Genomic DNA, 26,588 nt, shown 5'->3' on the forward strand with positions numbered 1-26,588 from the left:
ACTCTCGATGCTGCTTCGTTTGTTTCGCGGTTCTTCGAGACTTCGAGTACCACACGAGCGATGCAAAAGCTCTAAAGTAGGTCAGACGCGTTATGCACGATCGGTGAAAAAAGAAGGAGACAAACAGAAAGCAGAGGTTCGGGGAAAGAAACTGTTACTCGGAATTTCCAAAAGGCTATGCTAGTCTCTAGGAAAAACTATGCAGAGCTTATGCAACGGCGGAAGAATATAGCTGGAAACAGCTTCGAGAGCTGTTAGAAAGTCACGGTGGCTATACTCTCAATCAATTGCCTGAGGGTTCGGTATATTCTAGCAAGTAGCAACTTTTTCTCTAATCAAATCTGCAGATGCCACTAACGTTCTTCACGCTAAGACGGAAAACGGTGAATTATTCTTCTTTAGGTAAAATGAAACGTTGATCTAATTTACTTATTTATTGCTTCGTTGATTGCCTTAGTTTTGGTGCCATGGTGAGCTGGAATTTGAGCAAGCCTCAGGTAGCTGGTCAGACAAGTTAACTTCTAATTTCTTTGATGCATTCTTTTGCAGTTGGTCGAGGCTCGAAAGATCATTGCAGCTGCTCAGCTTCATCCATATGCCAATTCCTTAGTGGAAAGAGAAAACGAAGAATTTAGTTATTCATATGAAAGGTGAGATGCGGCATTGTTTTCATGCCACAAAATCAGCACTTTGTGTTGCGTGTCCTTCAGAGCAAACAGTCAACTTGCTAATGGTCAAATAGTTTTAAAAGAAGACACCGATCAGAAGAATCAAAGACTCGAACGTCTGGCATTTTCTAATGCCATGGCACTTTCTGGTAATTTTAATTTTTTCTCAGGTCTTTTTTTACTGAGTGTTGTGCAGTTAAACTAGCGATGTGGGAATGTGCTCTTGATGAATTCATTGAATCCATCAATTGGGTTCCTCAGGCAAGTTTGCAAAAATTCGTTCTTCTTTCTTTGGCTTACTTTAGCTCTGCGCAGTCTCTCAAAGAAGGTCAACTGAGAAAGCTCAGTCGCAAGAACGTGCTTCAAAAGACAGGGACTCTCGTAGCACTCAGGTTCTGTCTACTTTTCTGTGCGCTGCATAAGTTGACAGTTGTTTTGGATTCAGCCACGAAATTAATCTGAGGTCCGATTTATTAGAAAATCCCGATTTCTACTGGGATAGACCGCAATTGGAAGAGCTCTACAGTCAAACGTGCAAGCACCTCGACGTCCACTTCAGAACGAGAGTAAGTGAATCAATTAAACGCCACTAGAGAGTCGTTCATTGTCCACGTGTATCGTAATTGCTGTCAATAGGTCATAAACAAAAAACTGGATCATTGCTCTGATTTAGTTGAGTTGCTTCGAACCCAGCTAAATGAAAGGCACTCACATAGGTTGGAGTGGCTCATCATTTGTCTTATTGGAACAGAGGTACGAAAGTCAATTGTGCCCTTACTTTCTTCTAGTCCCCTTGTTTACAGATCGTTTTGGACTTGGTTGGGTATTTGAATTAGGAGTTTGTCTAAATTGATAAAATAGACTTCCCAGGCACTCATAAACTAACCAGATTAGATCAAGACTCTGGTGTTACAGTGATGGCTGCAATATTTTATTAGTTTGTACAATACAATAAAAGCGAGTATATAAAAAATTTGATAATTTTCAATGAAGTGCGATTGCTAAATGTTCTCGTACAAAGTCGCCGTCTTTAATTTTCAGTTGATTCAACTAAAGAAGGTCAGATAGAAGAATAAATGACGTGCGGATATAAGGTTGAGTGTAATTGACCTCAAGAAAAAATATGTCTTCTTGCAGGAGAGCTTCGGGAGGCGATTTCAACGTTGTTATGATATTTAACAGACTGGAAGAACCATTGGACGTATTAAAACAGAAAAGCCTATATTGTACTTCATCTATGCTACCCACTCACTCTGAACAGCGTTCTCTCTTTTGCGGGGAGCCTAATGCAATGTTCAGTATAGTAAAGCCGACTTTAAATAGCACTTTGACTCCTGAAAAGACAGACAGACGTATTTTACTGGATTAATGACATAAAGTATCTACCTTCGCAGAAAAACATGTCAAGAATTCTAAGGACAATGTTCCATGGTAAGGATCTAAAGTATGCGTGAGTACGACAGCAAAGAAGTATCATTGTACCAACTCTACCTGCAATATATGCATGTAAACCATTCACACATATACAGAAGTGGATCGTCAGCACCGTTCTTGATCTATTACAATCACATAAGCACTAATTTTTACATCTTTATCTATGAAGACCAAGTGCTTGGAAATTTGCGGAAAGTAAAGTTTCAAAAGACGTCCAAACAATTTGCTGTCACTTTTGATGCCTTCCTAGTGACAAATTTCAGTAAAGTGCGTAAGCGTGCACATCAATGAGGCTCTCACCAAACCGGGACTGTAATAGCCAATGAGATATTTCTGGCATATTACAACCAGACACCAAAACGCTTGCTAGTAAATAAAATGATTCCAAAATAAAATAAGCCTACTCTTTTTCACCTCATCTGGCATGTGCATTAGGAGCGTAGCAACTATGGGAGCCATGGGCTAGAAATTAGAAACACATACGTAAGTCCTTCCATTCATTATTTAATTAATCCTACTTGGCAAAATCCGATGTTTGTGTCGTAGAGTGAATACGCTTTTAAGACGTCTCTCAATTCAGATTGCCTAACCACCCCACCCCATAAAACGTTACTGATTCACATAACCATATGAGAATAGTCTTGCACCCCTGGCCTTTCGACGTTCGAAAGAGAAAATGCTGAGGAAACGTTCGATGCAAATCCTTATCAATAGATTCCAGCCACGGGCAGTCTGCATCGTCAGTGGACACGAGTTGCTAATGTAATAAGAACGCTATTTAATTAGAATCGATTATTGATTTATTTTATTTTCCTACTTGATAAAGGTTTGGATTTTCTACGAGTCGTTCTCTGCTTCCTGTTAGATGCTGATAGGCTATGCCGCGCAATGACTGGGGAATTCCCTTTCGACATCTTTCCTTCACCTGAGAAAAATTTTTAGACACCTTCTACTCGCTATTAGCTGTAATCTAATTACTTACTTTTTTGTGGTTGGCTTTCATGTACGAGTTCCACGTGTCCAACATTTTTCTCCACTTGCTCTCGCGTTTTCTTATCTGATCCACGTTCGGAACGGAAATTCCTCGATAGCTGCAGGGAGAATGTACGAACTACGGCTTTATAATACGGCGTACTCGTACAGATCGTCCTTGTTTGGTCTATAGAATCCAAACCGATCCGTTGGCATGTCTTCCATTGAAAAAACACTGACGTCCCCCTAGATCCTTGTACGGGAGTTATTTCTCTGCAACTCTTTTCCGTAACGCGCTTTAGTGAAAACCTCCATGGAAAGTTTGAAGCGGCCTCTAGGCGGTGCGTCTACGGCGATTGTGCCCGCTAAGCGACCGAGAAATGAAGTTGCCATTGCCGAGAGCAAACGGGGAGGCGCTCTATTACCTTCGGTGCGGGCGAGACCCCAATTCGAGGGCACGATTTCTCACGAGTCTCTTTTGCGGCCTTCTAGGGCCCGACGAGAACGTCATCCTTACAAGCACCCATTATGCTATTGACAGGACACGAGGTATGGGAGTTTAGAGTTTTTTTGCTGCGTCTCTTATATTTTCTACCCTCTACTCAAGGGAGAATTGTATACAGCGAAATTCAGCCCAACTGGCGACATCTTGGCGTCAGCTGGATTTGAAAAGCAAATATGTGAGTGATGTTGATGATGCACATAACCAATTTTTGAGTGTTTGTTTGGTGCCTTTTTTTCTGTATACAAATCTCAAAATAGGGAGCTTAAAACTTAGTTTGTGCAACCTTTTTTCTTAGTCCTCTGGAACGTGTTTGGAGAGTGCGAGAATTTCGGCGTTTTGAAAGGTCATGCAGGTGCTATTATGGAATTGCATTTTTCAACTGACGGAAGGTAAAGAGAAAAGCGCCTAACTACACACGACTTTGCAGTTGATACGTGCTTTATAGCAACATCTTCTCCTGTGCCACGGATAAGACTGTCGCCGTTTGGGATACGGAGACGGGAAATCGGATCAAAAAACTTCGTGGTCATACGAGTTACGTGAACTCGTGTTGCCCTTCGCGACGCGGCGACCAGCTAGTTGTGAGCGGATCTGATGACAGCACGGTCAAGGTACGACAGCATCTGGTTGCCAGAGAATCTATAATTAATACTTGTATTAATCTCGTCTTGTTCTGCTTTATGATAACCGTGTTCTATGTTAGCTTTGGGATGTCAGAAAGAAGGAGCCTGTGCAGTCATTTCAAAGCTCGTATCAGGTAAGGGAATTAGTTGGAGTTCATCTTTGAGTGCAATGTAATGTATGCTAGGTCACTTCGGTGTGTTTTAACGATACTGCTGAGCAGATCATGTCTGGTGGTCTCGACAACGATATCAAGGTAAGACGTAGTTGCAAGAAAAATGATACTAAGTGGATTGGCTGATTAGGTTTGGGATTTGAGGAAAAACGATATACTTTATACACTCTCTGGGCACGCTGATACGGTTACTGGACTTAAATTGAGTCCGGATGGCTCGTATCTTCTGTCAAACGCAATGGATAGTGCTGGTAGGTTATAAGCTAGCTGATTCGTACAAGTCGTGAAAATCGTTTTGTCACTTTAGTCATAATTTGGGATGTGAGGCCTTTTGCTCCTCAACAGAGAATGCTAAAAGTTTTCGTAGGTGCTCAGCACAACTTTGAAAAGGTAGACACGCCATCGATTCGCACAATTGCAATTATAACACAGCTGTAGAATTTGATTCGATGTTCGTGGTCTCCCAACGGTTCCAAGATAGCGTCAGGATCGGCAGATAGGTATTAGTTCTTGGGCACGTTGTTTATTCTTCCTCCATCTGCGTTGTTTAACTTAACAGAATGGTTTTGGTTTGGGACACAACGACACGACAAATCCTGTACCGATTGCCTGGTCACGCGGGATCAGTCAATGACGTCGACTTTCATCCCAAAGAACCAATAAGTGAGTCGACAGCGAAAACTGATTTACATCTACTGGCACTAATTGTTACGTTTCTCTAGTTCTCTCTTGTTCCAGTGACAAAAATGTGTACTTAGGAGAACTGGATTTTTAATAAATGGTCGTCTCTTCCGCTCTAAGCTACGTACATATTTTGCACGTTTCCCTTTACTAAGAGGAAATGATGGCAACAATCAGTTCCGACGGACTAAAAATAGTACTGTAAAAGGGGGCGAAAAAAACACGTGACATTTGAGATTCGGTTTTTCCGCAATGGGACGTCGCGCAATAGTCGTTCTCGGCTGTAAGGCGCCGAACGACCAGCCGACGCCAATGATGAGACGGCGCGTCGAGTTGGCCGCTAAAGTGTACGCCGATTTAGCTCGCGACGGGGGTGAGGCCCCCTTTCTGATCCCGACGGGGTACGCCGGGCACGGGCAAACTCACAGCGAAGCCGCCTTAATGCGAAGGATCGCCGTGGAAGCGAAAGTGCCGAGCGACGACATTCAGATCGAAGAGCGAGCCAGCTGCACGGTAGAAAACGCCTACTTTAGCAAACTTCTCATCGACGAAGCGAACGTCGACGAAATCCACGTCGTCACGTCGGATTTTCACGTTCGACGAGCCGAAATCATTTTCGAGACGTTCTTCCACTCGCCGGCGTACGCGCTCGTCTTTCACGGCGCTCCCGAAACGCTCACCGTCGAACGCAAAGCGTCGGAAGATCGCGAAACGTCGCTCGTCCATCGCAGTCTCGACTATTTCGTCGATTTGCACGGCTCCGACGCCGATCCGCGTCTCTTTCGCTCGGCCCTCATCCCCGACGATCTTTTCACGCACGCCTTTACGTGTCGCATCGGCGGCGTTTCGCGCTACGAGACCCTATCGTCGCTCAATCTCCACTTCAATGCGAATCGAAAGGATCCGCGTCTCTTCGTTCGACGCAATCAAGCGCGCCTGGCAAAGTGTCTTCGATTCGACGCGGAGAAATTCGAAAAGGCCGCCTGCGTGCACGGAAACGCGATTTGGGTCGTCGGCGGCGACGATCCGCGGCCGACGGACGGCTACGATGGATTGGTGACCGATCGGAAGGGCGTCGTTTTAGCGGCTCCTGGAGCTGACTGCATGCCGGTATTGCTATGCGATCCCGTAAAGAAAGTCTGCGGAGCTTGTCACTCGGGCTGGAGAGGCACTTTAGCCAAAGTTGTTCTATGTGCTCTTCAAACTATGAAAGAAAGGTATGTACAATACACTGTATTCAGGCCAATAGCTAGGTAAGAAGCCTCCTTCCTTATGGAAATATTTTAGTCACTGTTTCTCCTCTGCTAATGGGCCTGATATTTTGATTTCTTTAGATTTGGATGTTGTTTGGCGGATGTTAGGGTTGCCGTTGGACCCTCGATTGGTACGTGTTGTTTTGAGGTTGGCGAAGATGTGGCTTCGAGATTCGATTCGCGCTTTGTGGTGCGTCGCTCTGACTGGAAGAAACCGCACGTCGATTTGTGGGGTTATCTGTATACCGATCTCGCTTCGTTTGGAATACTTCCGGAAAATATGGACGTGCCTAAACCATGGAAAGAAGGCAGGAAGTCTATTGATAGGGAGACAGCAGTAACGCAGTGCACTGTCTGCGACCCAGAAGACAGGTTTTTCTCGTATAGAAAGCATGGTATGCAGTATGGCACGCAGTGCGGTGTGATAGGAATGCTGTAAAACTTAATTAAAGAGATTCGCGAATATAGGCGCAGTAATAGAGTCAAGCAGCGACATTGGAACATCATGGGTTTGGGACAGCTGTCCCAGAGAAACGCGGCGATGGAACAAACCGAGGACAAGCTTCCTGCAGTGTCTTAATTTTCCGCCATTGCTTTGACGTAAAAGCTTGGTTTAACCTTTCTGAGCTGTTTGTCTTCAAACTAGCGAAAAAATCGTGACAAATGACTCATAATGTTACTTTTTGTCGGCCAGGTGTATAAAGGATTCGCTCTGAAAGATAGTGATTTTCTGAATGGAGGGCTGTATAATCTTCGTCTAGCTTTCTAGAGGCAGAAAGGTGAAAAACCTGCATGATACGTCGAAGCAATGACGGAAAAGACAGTGTTGGTTCGCGTCTTGCTGAAGCGAAGCACCCTGCATACCAAAACTTGACAAACGCATGTGAAAGTAACGCAAAATTGTCAAGAAAACAAGCGTAGACGCATCCTCACGTATTGCTCTGCTGTAATATTTGCTTGGTTCGATTTCAGGATTTTCATGATGATTCGCCAAAAGTCGTTTTGGATGTGAAAATGAAGTATTCCAGCTATGGTTTCACGGCCAATACCTACGCGAACAGTTCTTACAAATTTACAGACAATCTGGTAACAAAAACAGCGCGAAGGTTTTTGCTTGGCTGAAGGACCTCGCCTTTTGAGTCCGTTTTGAGCAGTAAAAATGCATCTAAGAGAGAAACCATTAGCACCAGTGGATTCAGCGATAAATGTTACCCTAGATAAGTGTCCGGTTGTATTTAGTAGCCTCTTATTTCAGGAGATATTACGTGTCCGGTATTTAGGAGACTGCGTTGATCGCACGTGATTTCCTGTAATCGAATTCAAAGGGCTCCTAAACATCGTCAGGGCAACGTACGCGGTTAAGGCTAGGTGCATTCGAAAGCGCAGACTCTGCCGAGGCCAAAAAGAGGGAAATCGAAAGAAGCTTGTTCGACATTCCGCTCGCAGCTTGTCCGGGATTTAGGTTTACTGCGCATGCGCTAGCCCCAAAATGTCGGCGAAACAGTTCACCATCATTACGGATTGTACAATCCGTGCCATCATTCGAAGGGGAACTACCTTCGTCCTTTCGCTCGCGGCGCCCATTCAGAAGTCAATAGAATGGGAGATGAAGAACATTGAACTGCGATGCCAGTGTCTGACCATAGATCCTTTCTCCAGCATCTATGGTCTGACTGATGGGATCCGGATCATGCTGCGACCAAGCAGCAAGTTGCTTTGGAAACAGAAAAGAGTGGCGACAGACGTAGAGTAGGCCCTATGTTTGCTAACAATTAAGGTTAGGCCCTTCAATAATTACTTTTTAGGTACGTTGCCAAGTGTGACGAAAGTAACGCCGTCCCCAGTCATTCACGTGTTGGACACCGACAAAAACAAAAGGAAACGGTCCTCGAACCGGAGGAAGTTCAATTTTGCGTGATGGCCTGTGATGGTACTACCCACATCATGCACTTAATTAAGTGATTAAATATTTGCTTTTATTAGTTTTATTGCAGAACGAGGAGAACAAATCTGATGAAGAAATGGACTGGTCTCTTAGTAGTGAGATCGATTATGATCCGGAAGATGAGAAGAGTGAGCTACACATCACGCACTAAATTAAGTGATTAAATATTTGCTTTCAATAGCTTTATTGCAGAATGAGGAGAACAAATCTGATGAAGAAATGGACTGGTCTCATTAGACATTTATTTATTGGTTGAGTTTATTTGTACTGTCTGAGTTTGTAACTGAGTTTTTATTTACTTTTTGAGCTTTTTCTTACGTTGATACCTTATTAGTAATATTTATGTACTGAGTTTGTACCTGAGTTTGTCTACTGCGAAGCTTGTCACTCGGCTGGAGAGGCACTTTAACCAAAGTTGTTCTATGTGCTCTTCAAACTATGAAAGAAAGGTACAGTATGTACAATACACTGTATTCAGGCCAATAGCTAGGTAAAAGCCTTCCTTATACAGTGAGGTGCACGTCAGAATAAAAGTCTTCAAATCAAAGGACGGCGAACTCCTACTTCAATTTTTGCCCCACGGGTTAGCGCTCTGTGGCGTTATGAACATAATTGCCGGAAGAAAAGGAAGCGTCTACTACAATGATGGGATATCGGACGACTTCATCCATACCGGAACGTTGGATCACGACGGTCTGCAGCGCTTCGGGCCTCTTGCAATTCGAAGCAGCGACGAAACGAAATTCTCATTTCAACTCAGCTCGCTGTGTCATCTCTGTCGTTCTTTCGTGCAATCACGAAGGTTCCATTCAGAAGTCAATAGAATTTGAAATGATGAACGGATCGGTTGTACTTCTGCGGTGGCGAGTAATATGCCCGACTGATGGGCAGATTGATCTCGTGCTGTTTGGTGATAAGTGGCATTGGGAAATGCCGAAAGTGGAGTTTCCTTCCTCAGATTTAGAGTATTCTACTGTTCGCTAATTGGCCGTCATTAGTTAATTGTGCTGTATCTAGGTACGTTGCTGTGCTCGACGAAAATAATACCGGCCCGTGTCATTCACGCGTTGGATACAAAAAGGAAGCTTTCATCGACGTTGAACCAGCGATAAAATTTAAATGTCACGTGATGGACTGCGATGGTAGTCTGCTCGGTCGCCTCGCCAGGCATTGATAATAGTAAGGTACGCATCATGCACTAAATTAAGTGACGAATATGAAGCAATGGACCTCTCATAGGCATATTTCTTTGTCGAGTTTATTTTGCTTTATTTTCTTGCTTTACGTTGAGTACATGTATTTGCATAATTGAATGTACGCCCTAAGGGGAGGGGGGGGGGCTAAGACCCGGTGATTTCCAACGGCTTACGCAGGCTGCCCGGCTGCCGGGCAGGCTAAGAGGCTACGCGGTGCGCGTGCGCGCGCTACTTCCTCTCTCGCGGTTTCTAGTTTCGCGAGAAAAGATGGACGATCTCGGTAAGCGCCGTAGTCTTCTAACCGTCGCTCTTCCTCTACGAACGCGTACGCGAATGCCCTTGATCGGGCGTCCCTGTCGCGAATGACGTCATCGAGAGAAACCACTCTTTCTTTTCTTTCGGTTCTCTCATCCAGAAGCCCTCCTACACGACCTGCAGTCAGCGGCGCCCCTTCGCGACTCCGAACCCAAAGCGGATCCTCGCAAACGCGCCGACGTCTCGAGTCTATCCTATCAAGAATGGCCGGAGCCTCCGCCCCCCGTCGAACCCCAGAACGCGCCTCCGCCGTCGAACGGCGACGATTTTCCCGCGCCGCCAGAACCGTTCGGCGCCGACAACGCAGACAATTCGTCGCTGCCGCCACCCGTCGTTCCCCCGCTCCCTCAAGCATATCAAGAAACGGCGCCGGCGCCGAAACCGGGACCGACCTCGACTTCGGCGAATCTCGCCGAACTTGACAGTCTTCTCGAGACGCTGACTGACACGTACACGTCGGAATTAGACAAAGCCGGTACGTAGGTTTCAGTCACGAATGCGCGCGCATTGCGAACTCTTTCCTTCAGCGTCAGACCTCGCATCCGAAAGTGCGGTGGGAACGGCTCGCGGCGGATCGGACGGGCCGGACGCTCCCGTCTCCGCCCCCGTCGGCTCCACTTCGCCGGAAAGTCGACGGACGAACGTCAAAGCTTTGCTGTCCGAATTGGACAGCGTCATTGATAGCAAAGAGTCTCCAGTCAGCGCCGCCGGCGCCGGCGTAAAGGAGACGCAGAATAGCGCATCGTCTAAGATCGACACGTCGACGGCGGCGAAAGAACTCGACGATCTCATGGAATCGCTCTCCGTTTTCAAAGTCAATGCTGGTGAATGAGATTATATAGTTGACGAAGAACAGAGCTATTAGAGAGATAAATTTGTTTCGTATAGGAAAGAAAGCGTCTGTAACGAGTCATCCACCGTCTGTTCCTCCTCCTCAATTGAAGGAATCCGGCGGCGGTGGCGGCGGCGACGGAGGTCAGAGTACGACGGCCCCGTATGCGGTGCCGCATCGCGGACGCGGAGCGCCCGCCGCCGCCGTCAAACCCAACCCGGCACAAATCGATTCGATGTTGGGTCAGTTGCAGTCGAATGTCAGCGAGCAGGGCATCGATACGACGGCGAAGGGCGTCTGTCCGGCTTGCAAGAAGGAGATCGTCGGGCAGTTGGTGACGGCGCTCGGCGCCACGTGGCATCCGGAGCACTTCACGTGCGCCTCCTGCAACGCCGAGTTGTGCCGGCAGACGTTCTACGAGCGCGAAGGGAGAGCGTATTGCGAGAAGGATTATCATAATCTTTTCTCGCCGCGCTGCGCCTACTGCAACGGGCCCGTTTTGGAGGTACAGTAAGGGCGAGAGTGGGGGGGGGGGGTGTTTAGCTAGAAGCCTTGCTAGCAGAGAGCGGTTAAAATGAGTTTTGAGTGGGAAGTTAGACATTGTTAGTAGTGAGGGTCAAAGGGTCTCGATATGCATTCATCTTTATCCGGTGCTACGAAATTTTTTCAGTGAAGGGTATATCTATCCTTCAAAACTCAATTTAGGACGGCACTTAGCAATGTAATGATCCCTTAACTTGGGGTCTCCCTTGTTGACTAAACCTTTTTATTGCGTTCACGTTATAAGGCGATTTCTTTGTTTAGTCTTGCATTACGGCCATGGGAAAGACTTGGCATCCGGAGCACTTTTTCTGCCACCACTGCAGTCGTCCGTTTGGTGCGGACGTCTTTCACGAAAGGGACGGTCAAGCGTACTGCGAAAAGGATTTCTACGCACTCTTTGCGCCCAAGTGTGGTGCCTGCGCGAAGCCGATCATGAGCGGCTTTGTATCCGCTATCAATCAGCAGTGGCACGGCGAATGCTTCGTCTGCTGGGTAAAGAACCTCGATAAACAATAGCGAATATAATTTTTTGGGGATTCTTTAGGCCTGCAAGCAACCATTTGCTGGCGGGAATTTTTTCGAGTTTGAACGAAAGCCGTACTGCGAGTTTCATTATCACGAGCGTCGCGGATCACTTTGCTACGGCTGTCAGAAACCCATATTGGGACGTTGCATAACGGCAATGCAGAGAAAGTTCCACCCGGAACATTTCGTCTGCGCCTTCTGTCTCAAGCAACTGAACCAGGGCACATTCAAGGAAAACAACGAAAAGCCATACTGCCACGCATGTCACATTAAACTCTTTGGTTGAGAAACGAACTCCCGAAAGAAAGAGAGGAAAAAAGAGGAAGATGATGTATCTGTGGGTTTACTCAATGTATTGTATTTTTGTGCACCTAGGCTCCTCTAAGTTTGTTATACATTGTAGCTAGAATGTGATCCGTCTTTTCGTACTTTTTTCTCTGTGATTCGTTTTTTTCCTTTCTTTTGTTACAGGAAATAATCGGGAATTGGTTTCTTGACGGGAGCGCCTCGGACGTCTTGGGGCGCCGCTTCGAATATCGTGAACTCCCTCTGAAGATTCTCGTCCAGCTCCATGATGGCCGCTACGTTGCCACATCGGTAACAGTAGTTCGGCGCCGACCAGACGGTGATGACCGTCTCGTTGAAATGCCACTTGTAGCCCTCCATTACGAGTTGGTGGGCTCGGCAAATCATTTCAACATGATTATTTGAATTGAACTGAAGGGAAGATTCAAGAAAGTGGACAAGGAAGGGTATTTTACCTGAGCCACTACATCGCTTCCAAAAAGATAGCCAGCACCTCGCGGAGATACACCCCACCCTTCAATATCTAAGAGAAAAAGAAATCAATAATACGGTTATAGATATTTCTTAGGCCAGACGATTTGACTGCACATTACACTGCGCACTTGCCTTCTGGGTCTGACCAGAGGAGGTCACACATTGCTCCGTCATGTGGGACCTCTTGTTTTCTATCAATTGCTCTTATCTGCGGCAGATGATAGATCTATTAAAGAGAGGCTAGCTGCTGTGCGTGGCTACTTACTTGGTCTAAGGTTATTATCGATGGGGAAAGGCCGCCGTGAACGCAAAATATCTTTGATTAGCGAAAATAAAAAGTCTAATCAAGGCAATATTCTTTTGGCTGGAATATTACTTTGTTATCGATTATGGCTGAGAGACTAAGATAATCAAAAATTTCCGTGCAGTAACGCCACACGTTGACAGACCCATATTTTCTCAAGCATTCGTCGTAAAATCCGTAAACCTGACACGACAAAAAAACCTTGATTCTGTTTCCAATTACAAGAAACGTAAACAACCTGAGTGATTTGCCTGCTTTCGTGGTTTCCTCGGATCAGAGTAATTCGATCAGGATACCTTACCTACACAATAAATAGGACGTTTAGGCAGATGATCGCCGTTGTTACTTGTAGGATTCGCTATACTTACTTTCAGCGCTAAAAGCAACAAGAACGTTTCCACACTATAAAAACCTCTGTCGACGAAGTCGCCGAGAAAGAGGTAATTCGTATCGGGAACGGCACCTCCCACCTTGGCAAAAGAAAAAGGAAAGAAACTTTAGAGAGAGAGAGAGGGAAGGAGATTGTCGTCGCGTTACTCGGAATAGTTCCTTCAGATCGTAAAATTGACCGTGAATGTCGCCGCAAACCTAAAGAAACGCGACGATTCGCCGCTTCGCGGATCGGGAAAGGAGAAACTCGCCGTGACGGGCGAATCGACTCGCTGTACGTTTCCCTCTTCGATGAGGATCTCTCTAGAAAATAGCGCCTCGTTTGTATCGCTTTACGGCGCGCCGATTTCGTACCTCGCCTTGGCGCACAACGTTCTCACTTCGACTTCGGTGATGATCTCGCAGCGGCGTAGCTGTTCGATTTGTCTGCAAGGCCCAAAACGAATGATTCGTTCGCGCTGACGCGTGTGCGCGAGACGCACCGGTCTAAGTCGCTGATTTCACCCATCGTCGAATACAAACGAGGGAGGGCGGGTCTCGATAACATACGGGAACGTACATTTGAGAACTTTTGCGTTTGACTTTTCATCTATGGTTTGACCCTGCGTTTGACCGATTTAATTTTTTGAAGGTATAGATTGGCTTCGAAAATTCTGTTGATAGGATTCTTGCGCTATTTCACATTTTCGTTCAACGGCACTCCAATAAGCCTTTCGAATTACCTTTCTCTCTGCCTGAAATACATGTAAGACAAGCAATGCTATAATCTTGTCGTCAGTGAAAAGGAGGAGACTATTCTAAGCAACTCTTTCAAAAAGTCTTCTACGGTAAGCTTGTTCAGCCAAGTTAATTAATTAATTAATTAATTAATTAATTAATTAATTGTTGGCTTTGGCTGGTGTCGAGTCGGCGATGAAAGTTCTCCATAAGCAGTCTTTGTAATTAATTAAGTTAAATAATAATTAATTAAAAGTCTTCATCGATCGTGTCAACGAAACTTACACATACATGGCGTTCATACTCTCTAAAATGAGGGTGATGAGTGCATTTTATGAAAATTCCAAGCCATTGAGTTTGTCCCTTTAGCCTCCGTATTTCTAAGAAACAAATCCGGTAAATTCAGAAGAAAATTAGAAGTAAGTCAGCTAAAACTTTATGTTTGTTTGTTTGTTTGTTTGTTTGTTTGTTACATCTAGTATCTTTGAATCAATTCTACGGAGGTTCTTTCAAGAGTAAATACTCAACGGACGCAGTTAATGAAATACCAAATTTTTATGCGCAGATATACGCCAAGAAAAACACAGCAAACTCGTAAGTAGCAAGTTGAAGTCCTACTACGCTAGTTCAGGAATGCTATACGTCATCATAATGAAGTTCCTTAGACTGACGTGTTTGAGATGACTAGTAGTAGGTGGGAGCAAATAGGTAAGAGCTTCCATTGCTTCTTCTCTCTTCACGGGAGGATGAGCAGGACCAAGCCGTATGTCCTTCAATTCCGTGAAAGCTTCCCAGTCGTCGTTCCAAGATATTTTCTCAGCCAGTTCACTCCACTCCTCACACGCACTTTTAAATTGGCGTTCAGTGAGACGGCATCCATTTGCTTGGGTGATGTCTGCGTCAATCAGCGATGATAGCGATATCTTATGAAGACGAATCTTCTGCTTTGAAAGGTCTAGCTTTCGAGTGACGTAGACTCGTACGTATTCTTCAAACTTAAATGCGCATTGTCCAAGAATGAGCTTCTTGTGTTGTACTCTAAGCGATTCTGAACCTTTAGCGCTTTCTTCAAGCTCACTAATCCTCTTCTTGAGATGTTCATTGTCGTGTTTGAGCAGTTTAATCTCTTCCTCAAAATCGAAGTGATGCCGTGTTAGGATACCCATGGCGGACTCCATGTGCTCACAGCGTAGACTTAGGTCGTCTGTTGAGGCCACAGCATATAGACTCGAGATCAAGTCGTTGACTTCTGCCGCTTTCTCGTAATCGTATACGCCCTCATTTCGCTTTTTGCTCAAAGTATCGGCCCAAGCAAAATAGGTTTGACTGCTACCAGCCATCGTTTTCAGCGATGAGAGCCGTGGTGAGATCAGATGACGTCAGCGGCGCTTGCGCAGCACTTTCTGTTGTCTGGTGCGGCCCAATCACTGGCTGGCCAGCCCCTCCCCCTCCGTTAATATCACTACGGGGAGAGGCTGATATGCTGATATTAACGGAGGGGGAGGGTCTGGCCAGCGAGACTACCCAATCAGGGGCCACGTAGAAATTAGATGACGTCAGCCCATGCACATGTACTTGAGTCTGCCGATTCGAGTGCCGAAGCGTCTATGCCATGTACGTGCATGTGTTAAGCTGCCATAGTAGATCGTTTCCAAAAAAGATCTTTTGATGTCATAATTGCATTGCGTCGGTACGCGGGCCTTAATAACATACGGGAATCTACAGTAGAGAATTTTATTTCAGCCATCTTTGTGTACTGATTGTTTTTTGTAGAATTCACTTTCTGCATTACTACGTCAATCTTTTGAGCAGAAAGGTGCCAATTTAGGAGATTTTTGGACCCGGGGATAACTACGTCACTGGATAACTCTCACCTAGAGGAAATTTTTTAGACGAAAGAGTGGTGGCACGTGCCGGCCTCACCAAGCAGCTGAGCTCCATTCCTCAGAGATACGGGACTTGATAGCGTCACGTCGAGACTCGAGACTCAAAACGAGGTGCCAACGAGGCCAACGGTGAAACTGCACAGTCGCTTTTTCAGCAGAGTTTCGTTCCGATGCTACTGTTGCTTCAGTGAGTCGTGTTGTCTGTCTTTCTCAGGAAACGGCGTCTCTTTCGACTCCTACGATCAAGGACGAGCCGACTTTGCAGGGTTCGGTTCGAGATCTCAGCAATCCTGTTCGATTGTCTTGCTACACCGGCGACGAAGAAAACGCGGTGTCGTATCAGTGGTTCGACCTGAGGGAATTTAATTCCGCAGTTCAACCAGCCAGATTTGAAACTGAATCTTTTCTCGGAACTTGACGGCTCATACTTCTGCGTCATCACAAGCGCTAGTTCGGGGAAACTGATCGTCTCGCAACTGATTTCGATTAAGACAATCAAAAATTCTAGTCACAATGCTGTGGCGGTCGACGTTGTGGATGAGGCTCCCCGTGAGGGAAAAAGCCTGCAGTTCTGTACAGGACTCGTGCTTTACAATTAATTTTTTAGAGAATCCCAATATTAATGGTCAGGTTGCTCTCAAGCCTTCGAATGCTTCCTCTTATTTATCGTCTGCCGAGACATCTGATTGTAGCTCATGGTCGTCAGTGGGTGAATCTTTGGAGCCTGCTAGTAAAAAGGCAGGCAGAACTCGATCATTATCATTCGTATTGTTTAACTGTGTGGCGTGGTCCAGAGCCGTATATAGAGATATATACGGCTCTGGCGTGGTCAAACGAGTGACGTCAGAAGGAATGCTCGATCTTTAGCGCGCTTCGCCAACACGTCACGTTGAAATTCCGACGTTTTCGCGATGGGTAATTGCCACGTTGCTGGCCCCAACGAAGTCATCGTCATCTCGGGTAAGTCGAACGCGCAAAAGCGCACGCGAGAACGCAAACGACGAGCGCGCGTCATCTCGCAGGCGGCTGCTGCACGCCATCAAAGAAACGAATCCTAATCGGAGACTGGGGATTCGCGTGCTCATGCGTTTCGGACGTGCAAAGGCAAGCGACGCGAGCTACGGCTTCGAACAACGATGATATATAGTGGGCGTCGCCTCCTTCTTTTTTCCCCTCCAGTCTTTCTCTCGAAGTCATGACGCTAAATCCTCGCTGCGAGAAAGTCGAAACGGCGCAGGGCGTCGCCTTGACAGTGACCGGTGTCGCGCAGGTCAAAGTTCTCTCGAACGAACAAGTTCTCAAAGCGGCGCTCGAGCAATTTCTCGGCACGCCCACAAGGGAGATACAAGACGCCATACTTCAGACGCTCGAAGGTCATCTTCGAGCCATTCTCGGAACGCTCACCGTCGAGGAAATATATCAGGTTCGAAAAAAAGCCCGGATTATTGACGATTTTTAAAAAAAATTTTTTGTTCTTTTTTCGGTTGTAGGATCGGGATCAGTTCGCCGCGTTGGTGCGCGACGTCGCGTCACCCGACGTCGGAAAAATGGGAATCGAGATACTGAGTTTTACGATCAAAGATATTTATGATGAAGTACAGTATTTGGATTCGTTGGGAAAATCCCAGACTGCGGCCATAAAGAGGGACGCCGAGATTGGCGTTGCCCAGGCCAACAGAGACGCAGGAATCAAGGTATAACACATATGGGGCTCCCTCATAGATATCTGATATACATCATGCTTCTATCTAAATATAAAATAATCTAAATATATATTTAGATAGCGGAGGCGGAAAAAAACAAGCAGGAAGCTCGTTTTAAAGCCGACGGATTTATTGCCGAGTCGAAGAGGGACTTTGAGTTGAAACAGGCTGCGTTTCAGCAGGAGGTGAATACGCAGAAGGCTCAAGCCGAATTGGCCTACGAACTGAGAGTGAGAAAGAAATATGAGAGGGAAAGCGTTTCACTGGATTTTTTGGTTAGGCGACTCGCGAGAAACAAAAGATCCGAAACGAAGAAATCCAAATTGAAGTCGTTGAACGACGAAAGCAGATCGACATTGAAGATCAGGAGATCGCCCGAAAAGAAAAGGAGTTGGTCGCTACGGTCAGGAGGCCGGCGGAGGCGGAAAGCTTCAAAATGGAATTGATTGCTCAAGGCAAAAGGTCAGAAGGAGAGAGAATGGCGCGGAAACGGCCAATGCACTTTTTTCATTCTAGGTCTCAGACCGTAGCTGCGGCTCAGGCGGAAGCAGAAGCCATCAAGGTCAGTTTTAGACTAGGAATAATTCGTGCTACTACGGTGCGAGTAAACGTTGTGAGTTCAGATGATAGGCGGTGCCGAAGCTGCGTCCATCGAGGCAAAAGGTAAAGCCGAAGCGGAAAAGATGAGACAGAAAGCGGCTGCCTATAAGGAGTACGGCGACGCGGCTATGATGTCGCTCATTCTGGAATCTCTGCCCAAAGTCAGACTAATAAATGATTGATTAACTTCATTTTTTTTTAATACGCTGTGTAATAGATCGCTGCCGAAGTGTCGGCGCCTCTCGCGAAAACGGATCAAGTGGTCATCATGGGTGGTGGAAGCGGCGTCACAAGCGAAATATCGAAGCTCGTTGGGCAGTTGCCACCCGCCGTTCAAGCACTCACCGGATACGACATATCAGAGGTAAATCGAATCCGTAGGGCAAAAAATAGGCGTGTCAGATACACGCTCTTTTTCCTAAGGCTATTGGTAAAATTCCTGGAGCTAAGAAAGTCTAACAAGGACGCCGCCGTGTTGGCTTATGTGCTGCTGCCTTTTCTCGCCGCTATTGGTTCTTCCCTACTGAATGGACTCCTTGCTACCGTGCCGTTTAATTGTTCTCGTATTTGACTTTCCGCAACATCGTAACGTATATGCACGCGCCTCTCGCCTACGTCGTTCTCACGATTCATTCTACCTAATTAAAATGCCTCCCGGACATAATTCTACAACTGGGCAACCCCTAATCTAAATCCTCCTAATGGCCTGCATTTTTCGTCGCCGGCGTCTTTCTACGCGCAGAAGCCTGGTTTGGCTTTGCCTCTTTCGTGGCATTACCCAACACCGGCTTTTCGCCTTTCACTTTCTCCTCCGCACAACTATTCTCTTCCTCGACGACCAATTCCCCGTCGAGAAAGACGACGACAACCGTGATATTGTCCCCCGATCCGTTCTCCTTTGCGCTGGTCACCAGCGCCTTGGCGACTCCACTTCGACTTCCCGTCGACTCGACGTGCGATCGAACCAACTCGACGGCGGCTTCCTCCGTCGTCACGTCCCAGAGTCCGTCGCAGGCCAAGAGGAGAAAATCTTCGGTGCCGTCTAATTGGAATGCGGCCGTGTCCGGCTGGGCCCACACGTACGGCTTGTGCTCGGCATCGCCGACGGCGCGCGACACGGACAGCGTCCCATTCACTCGCCACGAGCCAAAGAAGACCACGCAGCCACCCATCTCTTCAATCCTCTTTCTTTCCTCCTATATAAAAAGTAAGATCGTCTGTCAAAAATAAATAAATAAATAGATAAGAAAATAAATAAATAGGATTAAACTTTTATGAATGCTTCTCGTATACAGTGCATTTGTTTCCCCTACCTCTTTCTCTGGCTTGTGAGGAGACATAAGTGTGACGGGTTCGCCTCGACGACACAATAGGACTTGCGAGTCGCCGAGCCAAGCAACGTACAACTGTCGGTCCTGTATCAAAACGACCACGCCCGTCGTCCCACTTCGTAAACTCTAAAGAGGAGCAATGATAAGGCAATGAATGCTGTTCGTTACACGGGCAACATTACTTCTCTTCCCGCCTTCTGAACAAACATCTCGTCTGTTTGCAGAAAGGCTTCCTTGAGAGCAAGCTGAGGATCAGAGAAGAAGGCCTTGTGTTGTAGCATGTTCACGTGCAGATGAGCGGCCGTGTAAACGGCAGCATCAACCCCGCCGTGACCATCGTAGACCCCGTAGAACGAACACGCAGGACCGTCCTGGAGAATTCAAAAAACGCTCCCCCACAACGAAAAAAAATATTGGGGATCAACGATTTACGTTAGGATTCTTTAGAAGGGGATTTATGTACGGAAAGGTCACGTGCCGATCCTCCATTTTTCGTCGGGTATTCTTAATCGCGTGCACGTGCACGTCGTGACTGAATCGCGACTTGCGCGGCGTCGCCGATTCGTCGACGCTCCATCGTCGACAGACGTCGTGCACGACGCTAAAAACGGCCGCCGCCAATCGCGACGCTTCCAACTCTGAAACAAAAAGAGAGCGAATGAAAAACGCGCGCGCGCGTGCGAAGGAGTATCGTGTGTCGCGCTCGTGTTGCTAAGGTGGGCGCGGGCGACAAACAGAGAGACCCGGACTGGCAGACTCACGTCGTTCTTCGCCGCCGAACGCTTCTTCCTGAAGAAAGCGATCGGCGTCGAGTTGGAGGACTTCGTCGGCGACTCGACGAGCGATGAGAAGTCGATACGACTCCGGGCAATTGCTGGTGCGAGAGGGAAGGAAAGAAGAAGCCGTGTTTTTTCGCCTCTTTCTTCGCGAACGTTTATTAGTTTACTTCTTGTCCAGGTATGCTAGTGTCCAATCGATGCATTCGGCTTCGATTTCGGCTCGGTTCAGGTAGTAGCAGACGAGACGAAGTGGAAGGGGCCCCTCCGTTGGAATTGGGTCGGGGTGGGCTGATGCAAAGTCGAGCAGGTACTTTCGAAATGCAGCCAGTTCGTCGTCGGAAAACTGCAAGCCCATTTGCAGTGCTTTACTTTGTGGAGAAATGACCGACGGATTAGATAGCGTGCGCAAGGGTCAGCTTGTTCACGTGACTAGATCTACCTCCTCAAATGAAAGTACAGGTATTGAGATGCGCTTTCAAACGGCTTGCACTTGTGCGGTTCGCTTCTCAAACTCGGTGCGTAAGAGACCGCGAACAAACTCAAGTCATTTCTGCCAAAGCCGACATCGAGAATCGTCTACTGACGATCCAATGTAGCGAAGGTCTCCCTTCCTATCGACTACCCTTCGCTTACATATGGGAACAACGCAACAGCGACAGCCTCAGTCGGCGAGCGCGTGACCGTGGCTCTGTCGGCATCACGCCGCCCACCCACGTCGAAGTCTCCCCAAACAAGCGTCTTGTGAAGGTTCAGTGGCCGACTAACGAAACAACCGAATTAGACGTCGACTGGTTGAACAAGCATTTTGTTTCGGAACCGGTCGATTTTAACTGTCCCTTTTCCGACGACGCAAAGAGGCCGGAGTTGTGGGGAAGTGAATATCGCTCGAATGTGGCCACGTTCGATTTTGAAAAAATTCTTGAAGACGACGAACACGTGATCAAATTCTTGTCCAAATTGCAGTCGCGCGGTTTGGTACTGATCAAGGGAGCGGAGGCCAAAAGTGACGAGTTGAAGAAGCTCTGTCGCCAGCTGGGACCTGCGAAGACAACGTCATATGGGTATGAGAGAATAGAATAGTTGATACTACAGTAAAATCCCGTCTAAAACTATCATCTTAGTTGTGAAACGCTTTCACACAACTAAGATGATAAATTTATTTTGCCTATGGCCAAATAACTGTAATCTGAAGAGTGGTTATGGAGGCGGGGTTCTGCTGTAATGTACAAACACTAAATCTATATCAAGTTTTAATTCAAAGAGAGCTTATCAAGATTTTATCTGTCAATCAGTCGCCCACAATTGGATACACTACTGGACGGTTCGAACTCCACTCTGACTACTCATACCTGACAAATCCCCCTGAGGTCTCTAGAGGCTTAGTATTAAATTTTCAATGTCACGTCTCTTTCTATAGTGGTTCTTCCTTCATTGCATCCAACAGCTTTCTAGCCCTCTTGAAGGTGGTGGTTGGTATTGCGATGGATTTGCTATAGCAAGTCACATGAAGAAAGAGTATCCTGAATTGTTTCACGCGCTTTCAAGTATCGCGATGTCATTTCGAGATGTTGGCGCAACTTCATTTATTGGTGGCTTTGACACAAAGTCTTGGTGGCCATTGCTCTGGTAAAGTAATATTCGTTTCGCGGCACAGCAACCAAACGTATTGAATTTCTGCAGCTTGCACAAGAATGGAGAAATGAAAAGACTAATATTCGGTAATCACAGCCGCGATGCCAGATTTTTAGCAAAAAATAATCGCAAATTGTTCGGTTGGTACGAAGCGTATTATCGCTTCATGGAGCTTGCAACCGATCCTCGATTTCTTGTCAACTTGAAACTCGAACCAGGTGACATTTTAGCAATTCACAACACTCGAGTATTGCACGGTCGACGAGAGTATAAACAGCCCGAAGGAGAATTGCGCTATCTGGAAGCCTTGCATTTCAATAGAGATTCCGTGTATTCCAAGCTGAGAGCGAAAATGGCAGGACATTGAAAGCAACTGAAGTGTACATTTTGTATATTTCAAACTCTTTATGGTGCTTTTGTTTTCTGTCTCTCTTAATTAAAACGTACGGTCCGGTCCGGCCCTCAAGGTAGGAGACCGCGAAACGAGCTCATGCGGACTATCTAATCGGTGACAGGTAAATTGTTCACGTGACTTTTCGCTTTACACGCAACATGTGTTCTGATTCGAAGAATCCCTAAGAAGTATTTCTGCCTAACCTGCGCAAAATCACACACCCCTGCATGTGATAATTGATTATTGATAATTAATATGCATGTTATAATTGAATTAAAATGTTGCATCGTTATTTCTTGATTAATTAATAAAATTTTTGGCTGAGTGGTTTTCGAGACAGGTCTCAAGACGACTCAAAACGGATCTCGAGAGGGGTCTCGAGACCTGTCTCGAGAACCACTCAACGTTGTGTCAACGTCTCGTTGAAACGTCTTGAGACGGCGTCTCAAATAGGGTCTCGAGAAAGATAGAGCGTCTCTCTTACATCTATGCTCAGATGGGGGTCTCGAGACGGGACACCCCGCTAATGTAGAGGTATGTGTTTACGTGAATTCTTCCGCCCTCTCTCCCAGGAACCGGACCTTGAGAGAACAATGAAAGCACACGTACTCCGATGCGCTTTCAAACGGCCTATACTGGCTTCTCAAACTGTTGGACTCCGATGCGCTTTCAAACGGCCTATACTGGTGCGTTTCGCTTCTCAAACTGCAGGAGACCGCGAACGAGGTCAAGTCATTTCGGCCAAAGCTGACATCGATAATCGTCTACTGACGATACAATGCAGCGAAGGTCTCCCTTCCTATCGACTACCCTTCGCTTACATATGGGAACAACGCAACAGTGGCAGTCGTCGTCGGCCGGCCGACGACCGCCGCGCGATGGGCATCACGCCGCCCACCCACGTCGAAGTCGCCTCAAACAAACGTCGCGTGAGGGTTAAGTGGTCGACTAACGAAACAACCGAATTAGACGTCGACTGGTTGAACGAGCATTTCGTTTCGGAACCGAACGATTTTAACTGCCCCTTTTCTAACGACGTGAAGAGGCTGGAGTTGTGGGAAAGTGAATATCGCTCGAATGTGGCCACATTCGATTTTGAGAAAATTCTTGAAGACGACGATCACGTGATCAAATTATTGTTCAAATTGCAGTCGCGCGGTTTGGTACTGATCAAGGGTGCAAAAGCCCAAAGTGGCGAGTTGAAGAAACTCTGTCGCCAGCTGGGACCTGCAAAGTCAACGCCATATGGGTATGAGAGAATGAACGATACTTCAGTAGAATCCCATTTAAACCAATCAAAATAGCGTTTATTTTGCCTGTTAATTAACTTGGCCAAATAACAGCCACTACTTTAGTGGAATTAAGCTGAAGTGGGGTTCTGCTGTAATGAGCAAACACTAGATCTATATCGAGCTTTTGTTTCTAATTCAAAGAGAGCTTACGAAGATTTTATCCTTGTATAACTCGACCTCCATTGGATGCACGACTAAACGGTTTGACCTTCACTCTGACTTCGCGGACCTAACGTATCCTTCTGAGGTCTGTGGCACTAAAAAATTTTAGCTAATGTATTCTCATGTTTCTTTCTATAGTGGTTTTTCCTTCATTGCATTGATCAGCTTTCTAACCCACTCGAAGGCGGTGGATGGTATTGCGACGGATTTGCTGTAGCAGGTCACATGAAGAAAGAGTATCCGAAGTTGTTTGACGCGCTTTCGAGTACCGTGACGCCGTTTCGAGATGTCGGTGCAACTCCGTTTATTGGTGGCTTTGATGCAAGGTCGTACTGGCCATTACTCTGGTATGGTAACATCTCGTACCGTGGCACAGTAACCGAATGTATTGAATTTCTGTAGTTTGCACGAGAACGGAGAAATGAAAAGGCTAGTAATCGGTAATCACAGCCGTGATGACAGATTTAAAGCGAAAAATAAGAGCAGACTGTTCGGTTGGTACGAAGCGTATTCTCGTTTCATGCAGCTTGCAACCGATCATCGATTTCTTATCAACGTGAGACTCGAACCAGGTGACATAGTAGTAGTTCACAACGCTCGAGTATTGCACGGTCGACCAGAGTACAAGCAGTCCGAAGGAGAGTTGCGCTGTTTGGAAGCCTTGCACTTTGACAGAGATTCCGTGTATTCGAAGCTAAGAGCGAAAATGGCAGGAAATTGAATGAATTGAAGTACGTACACGTTTGGCTGTTTTGGATGAATCAAATTCGTTGTGGTGTCTCGTAACTTTCGTTTTGTGTTTGTGGGGCTTGTCTGGTTCCTGATCTCACCGTCTGATGATCACTCATACCATATATGATTATGTTTTTTTTCCAATTGTGATACGCGTTAATTTTGACCAGGGAAATCGTTCCTGGTTAGCGCGTAATGTGTCCTGGGACTCGTCTACCGTTCACGTGACATTTGCTTTTGTCCGACCAGACCTGCGATATACGCAATGAAAGTACATGCGGGGCTCAGATACGCTTTCAAACGGCCTGTACTTGTGCGGTTCGCTTCTCAAACTCGGTACGTAAGAGACCGCGAACGAGCTCAAGTCATCTCTGCCAAAGCCGACATCGAGAATCGTCTACTGACGATACAATGTAGCAAAGGTCTCCCTTCCTATCGACTACCCTTCGCTTATATATGGGAACAACGCAACAGCGGCAATCGTCGTCGGCCAGCCGACGACCGCCGGGCTATCGCGACACCGCCCACCCACGTCGAAGTCGCCCCAAACAAACGTCTCGTGAGGGTTCAGTGGTCGACTAACGAAACAACCGAATTAGACGTCGACTGGTTGAACGAGCACTTCGTTTCAAAACCGAACGATTTTAGCTGCCCCTTTTCCGGCGATGCAAAGAGGCCGGAGTTGTGGGGAAGCGAATATCGCTCGAATGTGACCACGTTCGATTTCGAGAGAATTCTTGAAGACGACGATTACGTGAGGAAATTTTTGTCCAAATTGCAGTCGCGCGGTTTAGTAATGATCAAGGGAGCAAAGGCCCAAAGTGGCGAGTTGAATAGGCTCTGTCGCCAGCTGGGACCTGCAAAGACGACCTTATATGGGTATGAGAATGAATGAATGACTGAAATACAGTAGAATCCCGTCTAAACGAAATCACCTCAATTTCTAAAAAATTTTAAAAGAACAGACAATGTAGCGTTTTGTTTGCGTATCAATTAACCCAACTGACCAAATAACGACCACTGCTTCAATGGAATTAATTGAAAATGTGGTTACAAAAGCGGGGTTCTGCTGTAATGAGCAAGCACGTACTAAATCTATGTAGAATTTCTGTTATTTAATTCAAAGAGACCTCATCAAGATTTTATCCGTGAATAACTCATCCAACGTTGCATTCACTACTAGACGGTTCGAACTCCACGCTGACTACTCGGACCTAACGTACCCTCCTGAGGTCTGTGGTATTACTGCAGCCAAGACATTTTGAATGTCATACTCTTTTCTATTTCTATAGTGGTTCTTCCTTCATTGCATTCATCAGCTTTCTAACCCACTTGAAGGCAGTGGTTGGTATTGTGACGGATTTGCTGTAGCGAATCATATGAAGAAAGAGTATCCGGAGTCGTTTCACATGCTTTCAAATACCACGATATCATATCGAGATGTTGCTGTAGCTTCGTTTATTGGTCGCTTTGATACAAAGTCTTGCTCGCCATTACTCTGGTAAGGTAACCTTTTGTGTACCGCAGCACAGTAGTCAAACGGATTGATTTTCTGTACAGTTTGCACGAGAACGGAAAAGTGAAACGACTAATACTCAGTAATCACAACCGCGACGCTAGATTTATAGCGAAGAATAAGCGCAGACTGTTTGGTTGGTACGAAGCGTATTATCGTTTCATGGAGCTTGCAACCGATCCTCGATTTCTTGTCAACGTGAAACTCGAACCAGGTGACATGTTAGCAATTCACAACACTCGAGTATTGCACGGTCGACCAGAGTACAAGCAGTCCGAAGGAGAATTACGCTATCTCGAAGCCTTGCATTTCGACAGGGATATCGTGTATTCCAAGCTAAGAGCAAAAATGGCCCGAAAGTAACTCATGCATTGCTGGATGATTAGAGGAAACGGTAAGTACATTATCAATTATATGAAGAAGCGAACGACTGATGAAATTGGCACACAGCAGTCTCGAGCGCCTTGAAAAAGTCAAAACAACCCACCAAAAACGAGAACGAAAGTACACTCGACAATATTATAATCTCCTAGAGAGGCATAACACTGTGACATTCTCTGTCCAACAGAATTTATCAGGCTCGTCAACGGAACGTCTTCCTTTGAAGGAAGAGTAGAATTGAATATTCGAGTCAATGGGGAACCGTGTGCGACAGTTCGTGGAACGCGGAAGCTGCATCTGTAATCTGCAGACAATTGGGTTACG

General features: G+C 46.3%; 11 protein-coding genes and 1 long non-coding RNA gene across 17 annotated transcripts; 8 read left to right on the forward strand and 4 right to left on the reverse strand.

Annotated features, from left to right (window-relative positions):
* Positions 1 to 4: 4 nt before the first annotated feature.
* On the forward strand, positions 5 to 1,648 carry LOC136186898 (required for meiotic nuclear division protein 1 homolog). Its single transcript, XM_065974377.1, has 11 exons — positions 5 to 136; positions 192 to 297; positions 348 to 402; positions 458 to 497; positions 550 to 650; positions 711 to 817; positions 865 to 929; positions 984 to 1,060; positions 1,114 to 1,234; positions 1,305 to 1,421; positions 1,472 to 1,648. The coding sequence occupies exons 1-11, from the start codon at positions 8 to 10 to the stop codon at positions 1,502 to 1,504; spliced, it is 951 nt and encodes a 316-aa protein (XP_065830449.1). The 5' UTR covers positions 5 to 7; the 3' UTR covers positions 1,505 to 1,648.
* LOC136186897 (TBC1 domain family member 10A-like) lies at positions 1,580 to 3,350 on the reverse strand. Its single transcript, XM_065974376.1, has 13 exons — positions 3,244 to 3,350; positions 3,085 to 3,193; positions 2,920 to 3,027; positions 2,750 to 2,859; positions 2,621 to 2,687; positions 2,517 to 2,564; positions 2,403 to 2,468; positions 2,274 to 2,348; positions 2,160 to 2,224; positions 2,055 to 2,107; positions 1,921 to 2,002; positions 1,779 to 1,851; positions 1,580 to 1,718 (listed from the first exon to the last, which is right to left on the reverse strand). The coding sequence occupies exons 1-13, from the start codon at positions 3,297 to 3,299 to the stop codon at positions 1,653 to 1,655; spliced, it is 978 nt and encodes a 325-aa protein (XP_065830448.1). The 5' UTR covers positions 3,300 to 3,350; the 3' UTR covers positions 1,580 to 1,652.
* A 23-nt stretch (positions 3,351 to 3,373) lies between these two features.
* Positions 3,374 to 5,297, forward strand: LOC136186900 (U5 small nuclear ribonucleoprotein 40 kDa protein-like). Its single transcript, XM_065974380.1, has 12 exons — positions 3,374 to 3,504; positions 3,567 to 3,623; positions 3,682 to 3,754; positions 3,875 to 3,968; positions 4,025 to 4,190; positions 4,283 to 4,336; positions 4,388 to 4,456; positions 4,506 to 4,626; positions 4,683 to 4,765; positions 4,814 to 4,875; positions 4,935 to 5,038; positions 5,098 to 5,297. Exons 1-12 carry the CDS (start codon positions 3,388 to 3,390, stop codon positions 5,148 to 5,150), a joined length of 1,053 nt encoding a protein of 350 aa, XP_065830452.1. The 5' UTR covers positions 3,374 to 3,387; the 3' UTR covers positions 5,151 to 5,297.
* LOC136186899 (purine nucleoside phosphorylase LACC1-like) lies at positions 5,297 to 6,771 on the forward strand. Its single transcript, XM_065974378.1, has 2 exons — positions 5,297 to 6,273; positions 6,391 to 6,771. The coding sequence occupies exons 1-2, from the start codon at positions 5,309 to 5,311 to the stop codon at positions 6,746 to 6,748; spliced, it is 1,323 nt and encodes a 440-aa protein (XP_065830450.1). The 5' UTR covers positions 5,297 to 5,308; the 3' UTR covers positions 6,749 to 6,771.
* Positions 6,772 to 7,306: 535 nt separating this feature from the next.
* On the reverse strand, positions 7,307 to 7,765 carry LOC136187104 (uncharacterized). The gene is made up of 3 exons (XR_010669851.1): positions 7,664 to 7,765; positions 7,522 to 7,616; positions 7,307 to 7,474 (listed from the first exon to the last, which is right to left on the reverse strand). It is a non-coding gene; the product is annotated as an uncharacterized lncRNA (long non-coding RNA).
* A 34-nt stretch (positions 7,766 to 7,799) lies between these two features.
* Positions 7,800 to 8,617, forward strand: LOC136187061 (uncharacterized). Its single transcript, XM_065974571.1, has 5 exons — positions 7,800 to 7,943; positions 7,977 to 8,058; positions 8,115 to 8,239; positions 8,293 to 8,382; positions 8,436 to 8,617. The coding sequence occupies exons 1-5, from the start codon at positions 7,916 to 7,918 to the stop codon at positions 8,489 to 8,491; spliced, it is 381 nt and encodes a 126-aa protein (XP_065830643.1). The 5' UTR covers positions 7,800 to 7,915; the 3' UTR covers positions 8,492 to 8,617.
* Positions 8,618 to 9,644: 1,027 nt separating this feature from the next.
* On the forward strand, positions 9,645 to 12,150 carry LOC136186886 (leupaxin-like). Its single transcript, XM_065974360.1, has 6 exons — positions 9,645 to 9,730; positions 9,866 to 10,240; positions 10,293 to 10,589; positions 10,654 to 11,102; positions 11,402 to 11,632; positions 11,685 to 12,150. Exons 1-6 carry the CDS (start codon positions 9,718 to 9,720, stop codon positions 11,949 to 11,951), a joined length of 1,632 nt encoding a protein of 543 aa, XP_065830432.1. The 5' UTR covers positions 9,645 to 9,717; the 3' UTR covers positions 11,952 to 12,150.
* Positions 12,004 to 13,684, reverse strand: LOC136186887 (serine/threonine-protein phosphatase 4 catalytic subunit). Its single transcript, XM_065974361.1, has 11 exons — positions 13,622 to 13,684; positions 13,494 to 13,565; positions 13,391 to 13,442; positions 13,287 to 13,337; positions 13,118 to 13,219; positions 12,988 to 13,050; positions 12,822 to 12,932; positions 12,711 to 12,761; positions 12,578 to 12,653; positions 12,427 to 12,494; positions 12,004 to 12,382 (listed from the first exon to the last, which is right to left on the reverse strand). The coding sequence occupies exons 1-11, from the start codon at positions 13,645 to 13,647 to the stop codon at positions 12,131 to 12,133; spliced, it is 924 nt and encodes a 307-aa protein (XP_065830433.1). The 5' UTR covers positions 13,648 to 13,684; the 3' UTR covers positions 12,004 to 12,130.
* A 2,921-nt stretch (positions 13,685 to 16,605) lies between these two features.
* Positions 16,606 to 18,717, forward strand: LOC136186950 (flotillin-2-like). Its single transcript, XM_065974440.1, has 10 exons — positions 16,606 to 16,702; positions 16,765 to 16,846; positions 16,922 to 17,165; positions 17,233 to 17,436; positions 17,523 to 17,675; positions 17,726 to 17,907; positions 17,962 to 18,007; positions 18,069 to 18,206; positions 18,263 to 18,409; positions 18,469 to 18,717. The coding sequence occupies exons 1-10, from the start codon at positions 16,654 to 16,656 to the stop codon at positions 18,502 to 18,504; spliced, it is 1,281 nt and encodes a 426-aa protein (XP_065830512.1). The 5' UTR covers positions 16,606 to 16,653; the 3' UTR covers positions 18,505 to 18,717.
* LOC136186949 (protein phosphatase 1E-like) lies at positions 18,586 to 20,548 on the reverse strand. The gene is made up of 6 exons (XM_065974439.1): positions 20,323 to 20,548; positions 20,138 to 20,250; positions 19,809 to 20,014; positions 19,559 to 19,747; positions 19,359 to 19,502; positions 18,586 to 19,241 (listed from the first exon to the last, which is right to left on the reverse strand). The coding sequence occupies exons 1-6, from the start codon at positions 20,508 to 20,510 to the stop codon at positions 18,744 to 18,746; spliced, it is 1,338 nt and encodes a 445-aa protein (XP_065830511.1). The 5' UTR covers positions 20,511 to 20,548; the 3' UTR covers positions 18,586 to 18,743.
* Positions 20,549 to 20,567: 19 nt separating this feature from the next.
* LOC136186951 (gamma-butyrobetaine dioxygenase-like) lies at positions 20,568 to 22,421 on the forward strand. Of its 2 annotated transcripts, XM_065974442.1 has the most exons (5): positions 20,568 to 21,216; positions 21,417 to 21,522; positions 21,573 to 21,781; positions 21,836 to 21,873; positions 21,940 to 22,421. In XM_065974442.1, the coding sequence occupies exons 1-5, from the start codon at positions 20,603 to 20,605 to the stop codon at positions 22,152 to 22,154; spliced, it is 1,182 nt and encodes a 393-aa protein (XP_065830514.1). In that variant the 5' UTR covers positions 20,568 to 20,602; the 3' UTR covers positions 22,155 to 22,421. The 2 variants fall into 2 exon arrangements, with proteins under 2 accessions (XP_065830514.1, XP_065830513.1); XM_065974441.1 differs by having other exon boundaries at positions 20,569 to 21,216; positions 21,836 to 22,418.
* Positions 22,422 to 22,734: 313 nt separating this feature from the next.
* On the forward strand, positions 22,735 to 26,582 carry LOC136187073 (gamma-butyrobetaine dioxygenase-like). Of its 5 annotated transcripts, none has more exons than XM_065974590.1 (10): positions 22,735 to 23,430; positions 23,615 to 23,720; positions 23,774 to 23,982; positions 24,038 to 25,246; positions 25,494 to 25,599; positions 25,660 to 25,868; positions 25,928 to 26,097; positions 26,146 to 26,277; positions 26,334 to 26,387; positions 26,452 to 26,582. In XM_065974590.1, the coding sequence occupies exons 4-8, from the start codon at positions 24,633 to 24,635 to the stop codon at positions 26,244 to 26,246; spliced, it is 1,200 nt and encodes a 399-aa protein (XP_065830662.1). In that variant the 5' UTR covers positions 22,735 to 23,430; positions 23,615 to 23,720; positions 23,774 to 23,982; positions 24,038 to 24,632; the 3' UTR covers positions 26,247 to 26,277; positions 26,334 to 26,387; positions 26,452 to 26,582. The 5 variants fall into 5 exon arrangements, with proteins under 5 accessions (XP_065830662.1, XP_065830663.1, XP_065830660.1 ...); XM_065974591.1 differs by having other exon boundaries at positions 24,038 to 25,121; positions 25,173 to 25,246; positions 25,928 to 26,277; XM_065974588.1 differs by having other exon boundaries at positions 25,928 to 26,277.
* The last annotated feature ends 6 nt before the right edge of the window (positions 26,583 to 26,588 follow it).

This window comes from Oscarella lobularis, chromosome 5 (genome assembly GCF_947507565.1).
Source record: "Oscarella lobularis chromosome 5, ooOscLobu1.1, whole genome shotgun sequence".
NCBI classification, from domain to species: Eukaryota; Metazoa; Porifera; class Homoscleromorpha; order Homosclerophorida; family Oscarellidae; genus Oscarella; species Oscarella lobularis.

What these genes read in the sequence shown, in the direction of transcription:
- LOC136186949 (XM_065974439.1), bottom strand. Translation starts at nt 20,510, where the DNA reads ATGGGCTTGCAGTTTTCCGACGACGAACTGGCTGCATTTCGAAAGTAC. An exon ending in CTAGCATACCTGGACAAGAA is followed by an intron (nt 20,251 to 20,322) that starts GTAAACTAATAA and finishes CTCTCGCACCAG; the next exon opens with CAATTGCCCGGAGTCGTATC. An exon ending in TTCAGAAGGCGGGAAGAGAA is followed by an intron (nt 19,503 to 19,558) that starts GTAATGTTGCCC and finishes GCTCCTCTTTAG; the next exon opens with AGTTTACGAAGTGGGACGAC.
- LOC136186950 (XM_065974440.1), top strand. Translation starts at nt 16,654, where the DNA reads ATGGGTAATTGCCACGTTGCTGGCCCCAACGAAGTCATCGTCATCTCG. An exon ending in CGGAAGCAGAAGCCATCAAG is followed by an intron (nt 18,008 to 18,068) that starts GTCAGTTTTAGA and finishes TTGTGAGTTCAG; the next exon opens with ATGATAGGCGGTGCCGAAGC. An exon ending in TTCTGGAATCTCTGCCCAAA is followed by an intron (nt 18,207 to 18,262) that starts GTCAGACTAATA and finishes GCTGTGTAATAG; the next exon opens with ATCGCTGCCGAAGTGTCGGC.
- LOC136187073 (XM_065974587.1), top strand. Translation starts at nt 22,775, where the DNA reads ATGAAAGCACACGTACTCCGATGCGCTTTCAAACGGCCTATACTGGCT. An exon ending in ACCTAACGTATCCTTCTGAG is followed by an intron (nt 23,721 to 23,773) that starts GTCTGTGGCACT and finishes TTCTTTCTATAG; the next exon opens with TGGTTTTTCCTTCATTGCAT. An exon ending in TCGTACTGGCCATTACTCTG is followed by an intron (nt 23,983 to 24,037) that starts GTATGGTAACAT and finishes GAATTTCTGTAG; the next exon opens with TTTGCACGAGAACGGAGAAA.
- LOC136186900 (XM_065974380.1), top strand. Translation starts at nt 3,388, where the DNA reads ATGGAAAGTTTGAAGCGGCCTCTAGGCGGTGCGTCTACGGCGATTGTG. An exon ending in GAGGCGCTCTATTACCTTCG is followed by an intron (nt 3,505 to 3,566) that starts GTGCGGGCGAGA and finishes GCGGCCTTCTAG; the next exon opens with GGCCCGACGAGAACGTCATC. An exon ending in GCGTCAGGATCGGCAGATAG is followed by an intron (nt 4,876 to 4,934) that starts GTATTAGTTCTT and finishes TTAACTTAACAG; the next exon opens with AATGGTTTTGGTTTGGGACA.
- LOC136186886 (XM_065974360.1), top strand. An exon ending in GCAACGGGCCCGTTTTGGAG is followed by an intron (nt 11,103 to 11,401) that starts GTACAGTAAGGG and finishes TTCTTTGTTTAG; the next exon opens with TCTTGCATTACGGCCATGGG. An exon ending in GCGAATGCTTCGTCTGCTGG is followed by an intron (nt 11,633 to 11,684) that starts GTAAAGAACCTC and finishes GGGATTCTTTAG; the next exon opens with GCCTGCAAGCAACCATTTGC.
- LOC136186898 (XM_065974377.1), top strand. Translation starts at nt 8, where the DNA reads ATGCTGCTTCGTTTGTTTCGCGGTTCTTCGAGACTTCGAGTACCACAC. An exon ending in TCTCAATCAATTGCCTGAGG is followed by an intron (nt 298 to 347) that starts GTTCGGTATATT and finishes TCAAATCTGCAG; the next exon opens with ATGCCACTAACGTTCTTCAC. An exon ending in GGGACTCTCGTAGCACTCAG is followed by an intron (nt 1,061 to 1,113) that starts GTTCTGTCTACT and finishes TTTTGGATTCAG; the next exon opens with CCACGAAATTAATCTGAGGT.
- LOC136186899 (XM_065974378.1), top strand. Translation starts at nt 5,309, where the DNA reads ATGGGACGTCGCGCAATAGTCGTTCTCGGCTGTAAGGCGCCGAACGAC. An exon ending in CTTCAAACTATGAAAGAAAG is followed by an intron (nt 6,274 to 6,390) that starts GTATGTACAATA and finishes TGATTTCTTTAG; the next exon opens with ATTTGGATGTTGTTTGGCGG.
- LOC136186897 (XM_065974376.1), bottom strand. Translation starts at nt 3,299, where the DNA reads ATGGAAGACATGCCAACGGATCGGTTTGGATTCTATAGACCAAACAAG. An exon ending in TTTACATGCATATATTGCAG is followed by an intron (nt 2,108 to 2,159) that starts GTAGAGTTGGTA and finishes CGCATACTTTAG; the next exon opens with ATCCTTACCATGGAACATTG. An exon ending in TGACATGTTTTTCTGCGAAG is followed by an intron (nt 2,003 to 2,054) that starts GTAGATACTTTA and finishes CTGTCTTTTCAG; the next exon opens with GAGTCAAAGTGCTATTTAAA.
- LOC136186951 (XM_065974441.1), top strand. Translation starts at nt 20,603, where the DNA reads ATGAAAGTACAGGTATTGAGATGCGCTTTCAAACGGCTTGCACTTGTG. An exon ending in GCGAAGACAACGTCATATGG is followed by an intron (nt 21,217 to 21,416) that starts GTATGAGAGAAT and finishes TTTAATTCAAAG; the next exon opens with AGAGCTTATCAAGATTTTAT. An exon ending in ACCTGACAAATCCCCCTGAG is followed by an intron (nt 21,523 to 21,572) that starts GTCTCTAGAGGC and finishes CTCTTTCTATAG; the next exon opens with TGGTTCTTCCTTCATTGCAT.
- LOC136187061 (XM_065974571.1), top strand. Translation starts at nt 7,916, where the DNA reads ATGAAGAACATTGAACTGCGATGCCAGT. An exon ending in AGAGTGGCGACAGACGTAGA is followed by an intron (nt 8,059 to 8,114) that starts GTAGGCCCTATG and finishes ATTACTTTTTAG; the next exon opens with GTACGTTGCCAAGTGTGACG. An exon ending in TTGCGTGATGGCCTGTGATG is followed by an intron (nt 8,240 to 8,292) that starts GTACTACCCACA and finishes TGCTTTTATTAG; the next exon opens with TTTTATTGCAGAACGAGGAG.
- LOC136186887 (XM_065974361.1), bottom strand. Translation starts at nt 13,647, where the DNA reads ATGGGTGAAATCAGCGACTTAGACCG. An exon ending in AAAGCAGGCAAATCACTCAG is followed by an intron (nt 12,933 to 12,987) that starts GTTGTTTACGTT and finishes TTGTCGTGTCAG; the next exon opens with GTTTACGGATTTTACGACGA. An exon ending in CCTCTGGTCAGACCCAGAAG is followed by an intron (nt 12,495 to 12,577) that starts GCAAGTGCGCAG and finishes TTTTTCTCTTAG; the next exon opens with ATATTGAAGGGTGGGGTGTA.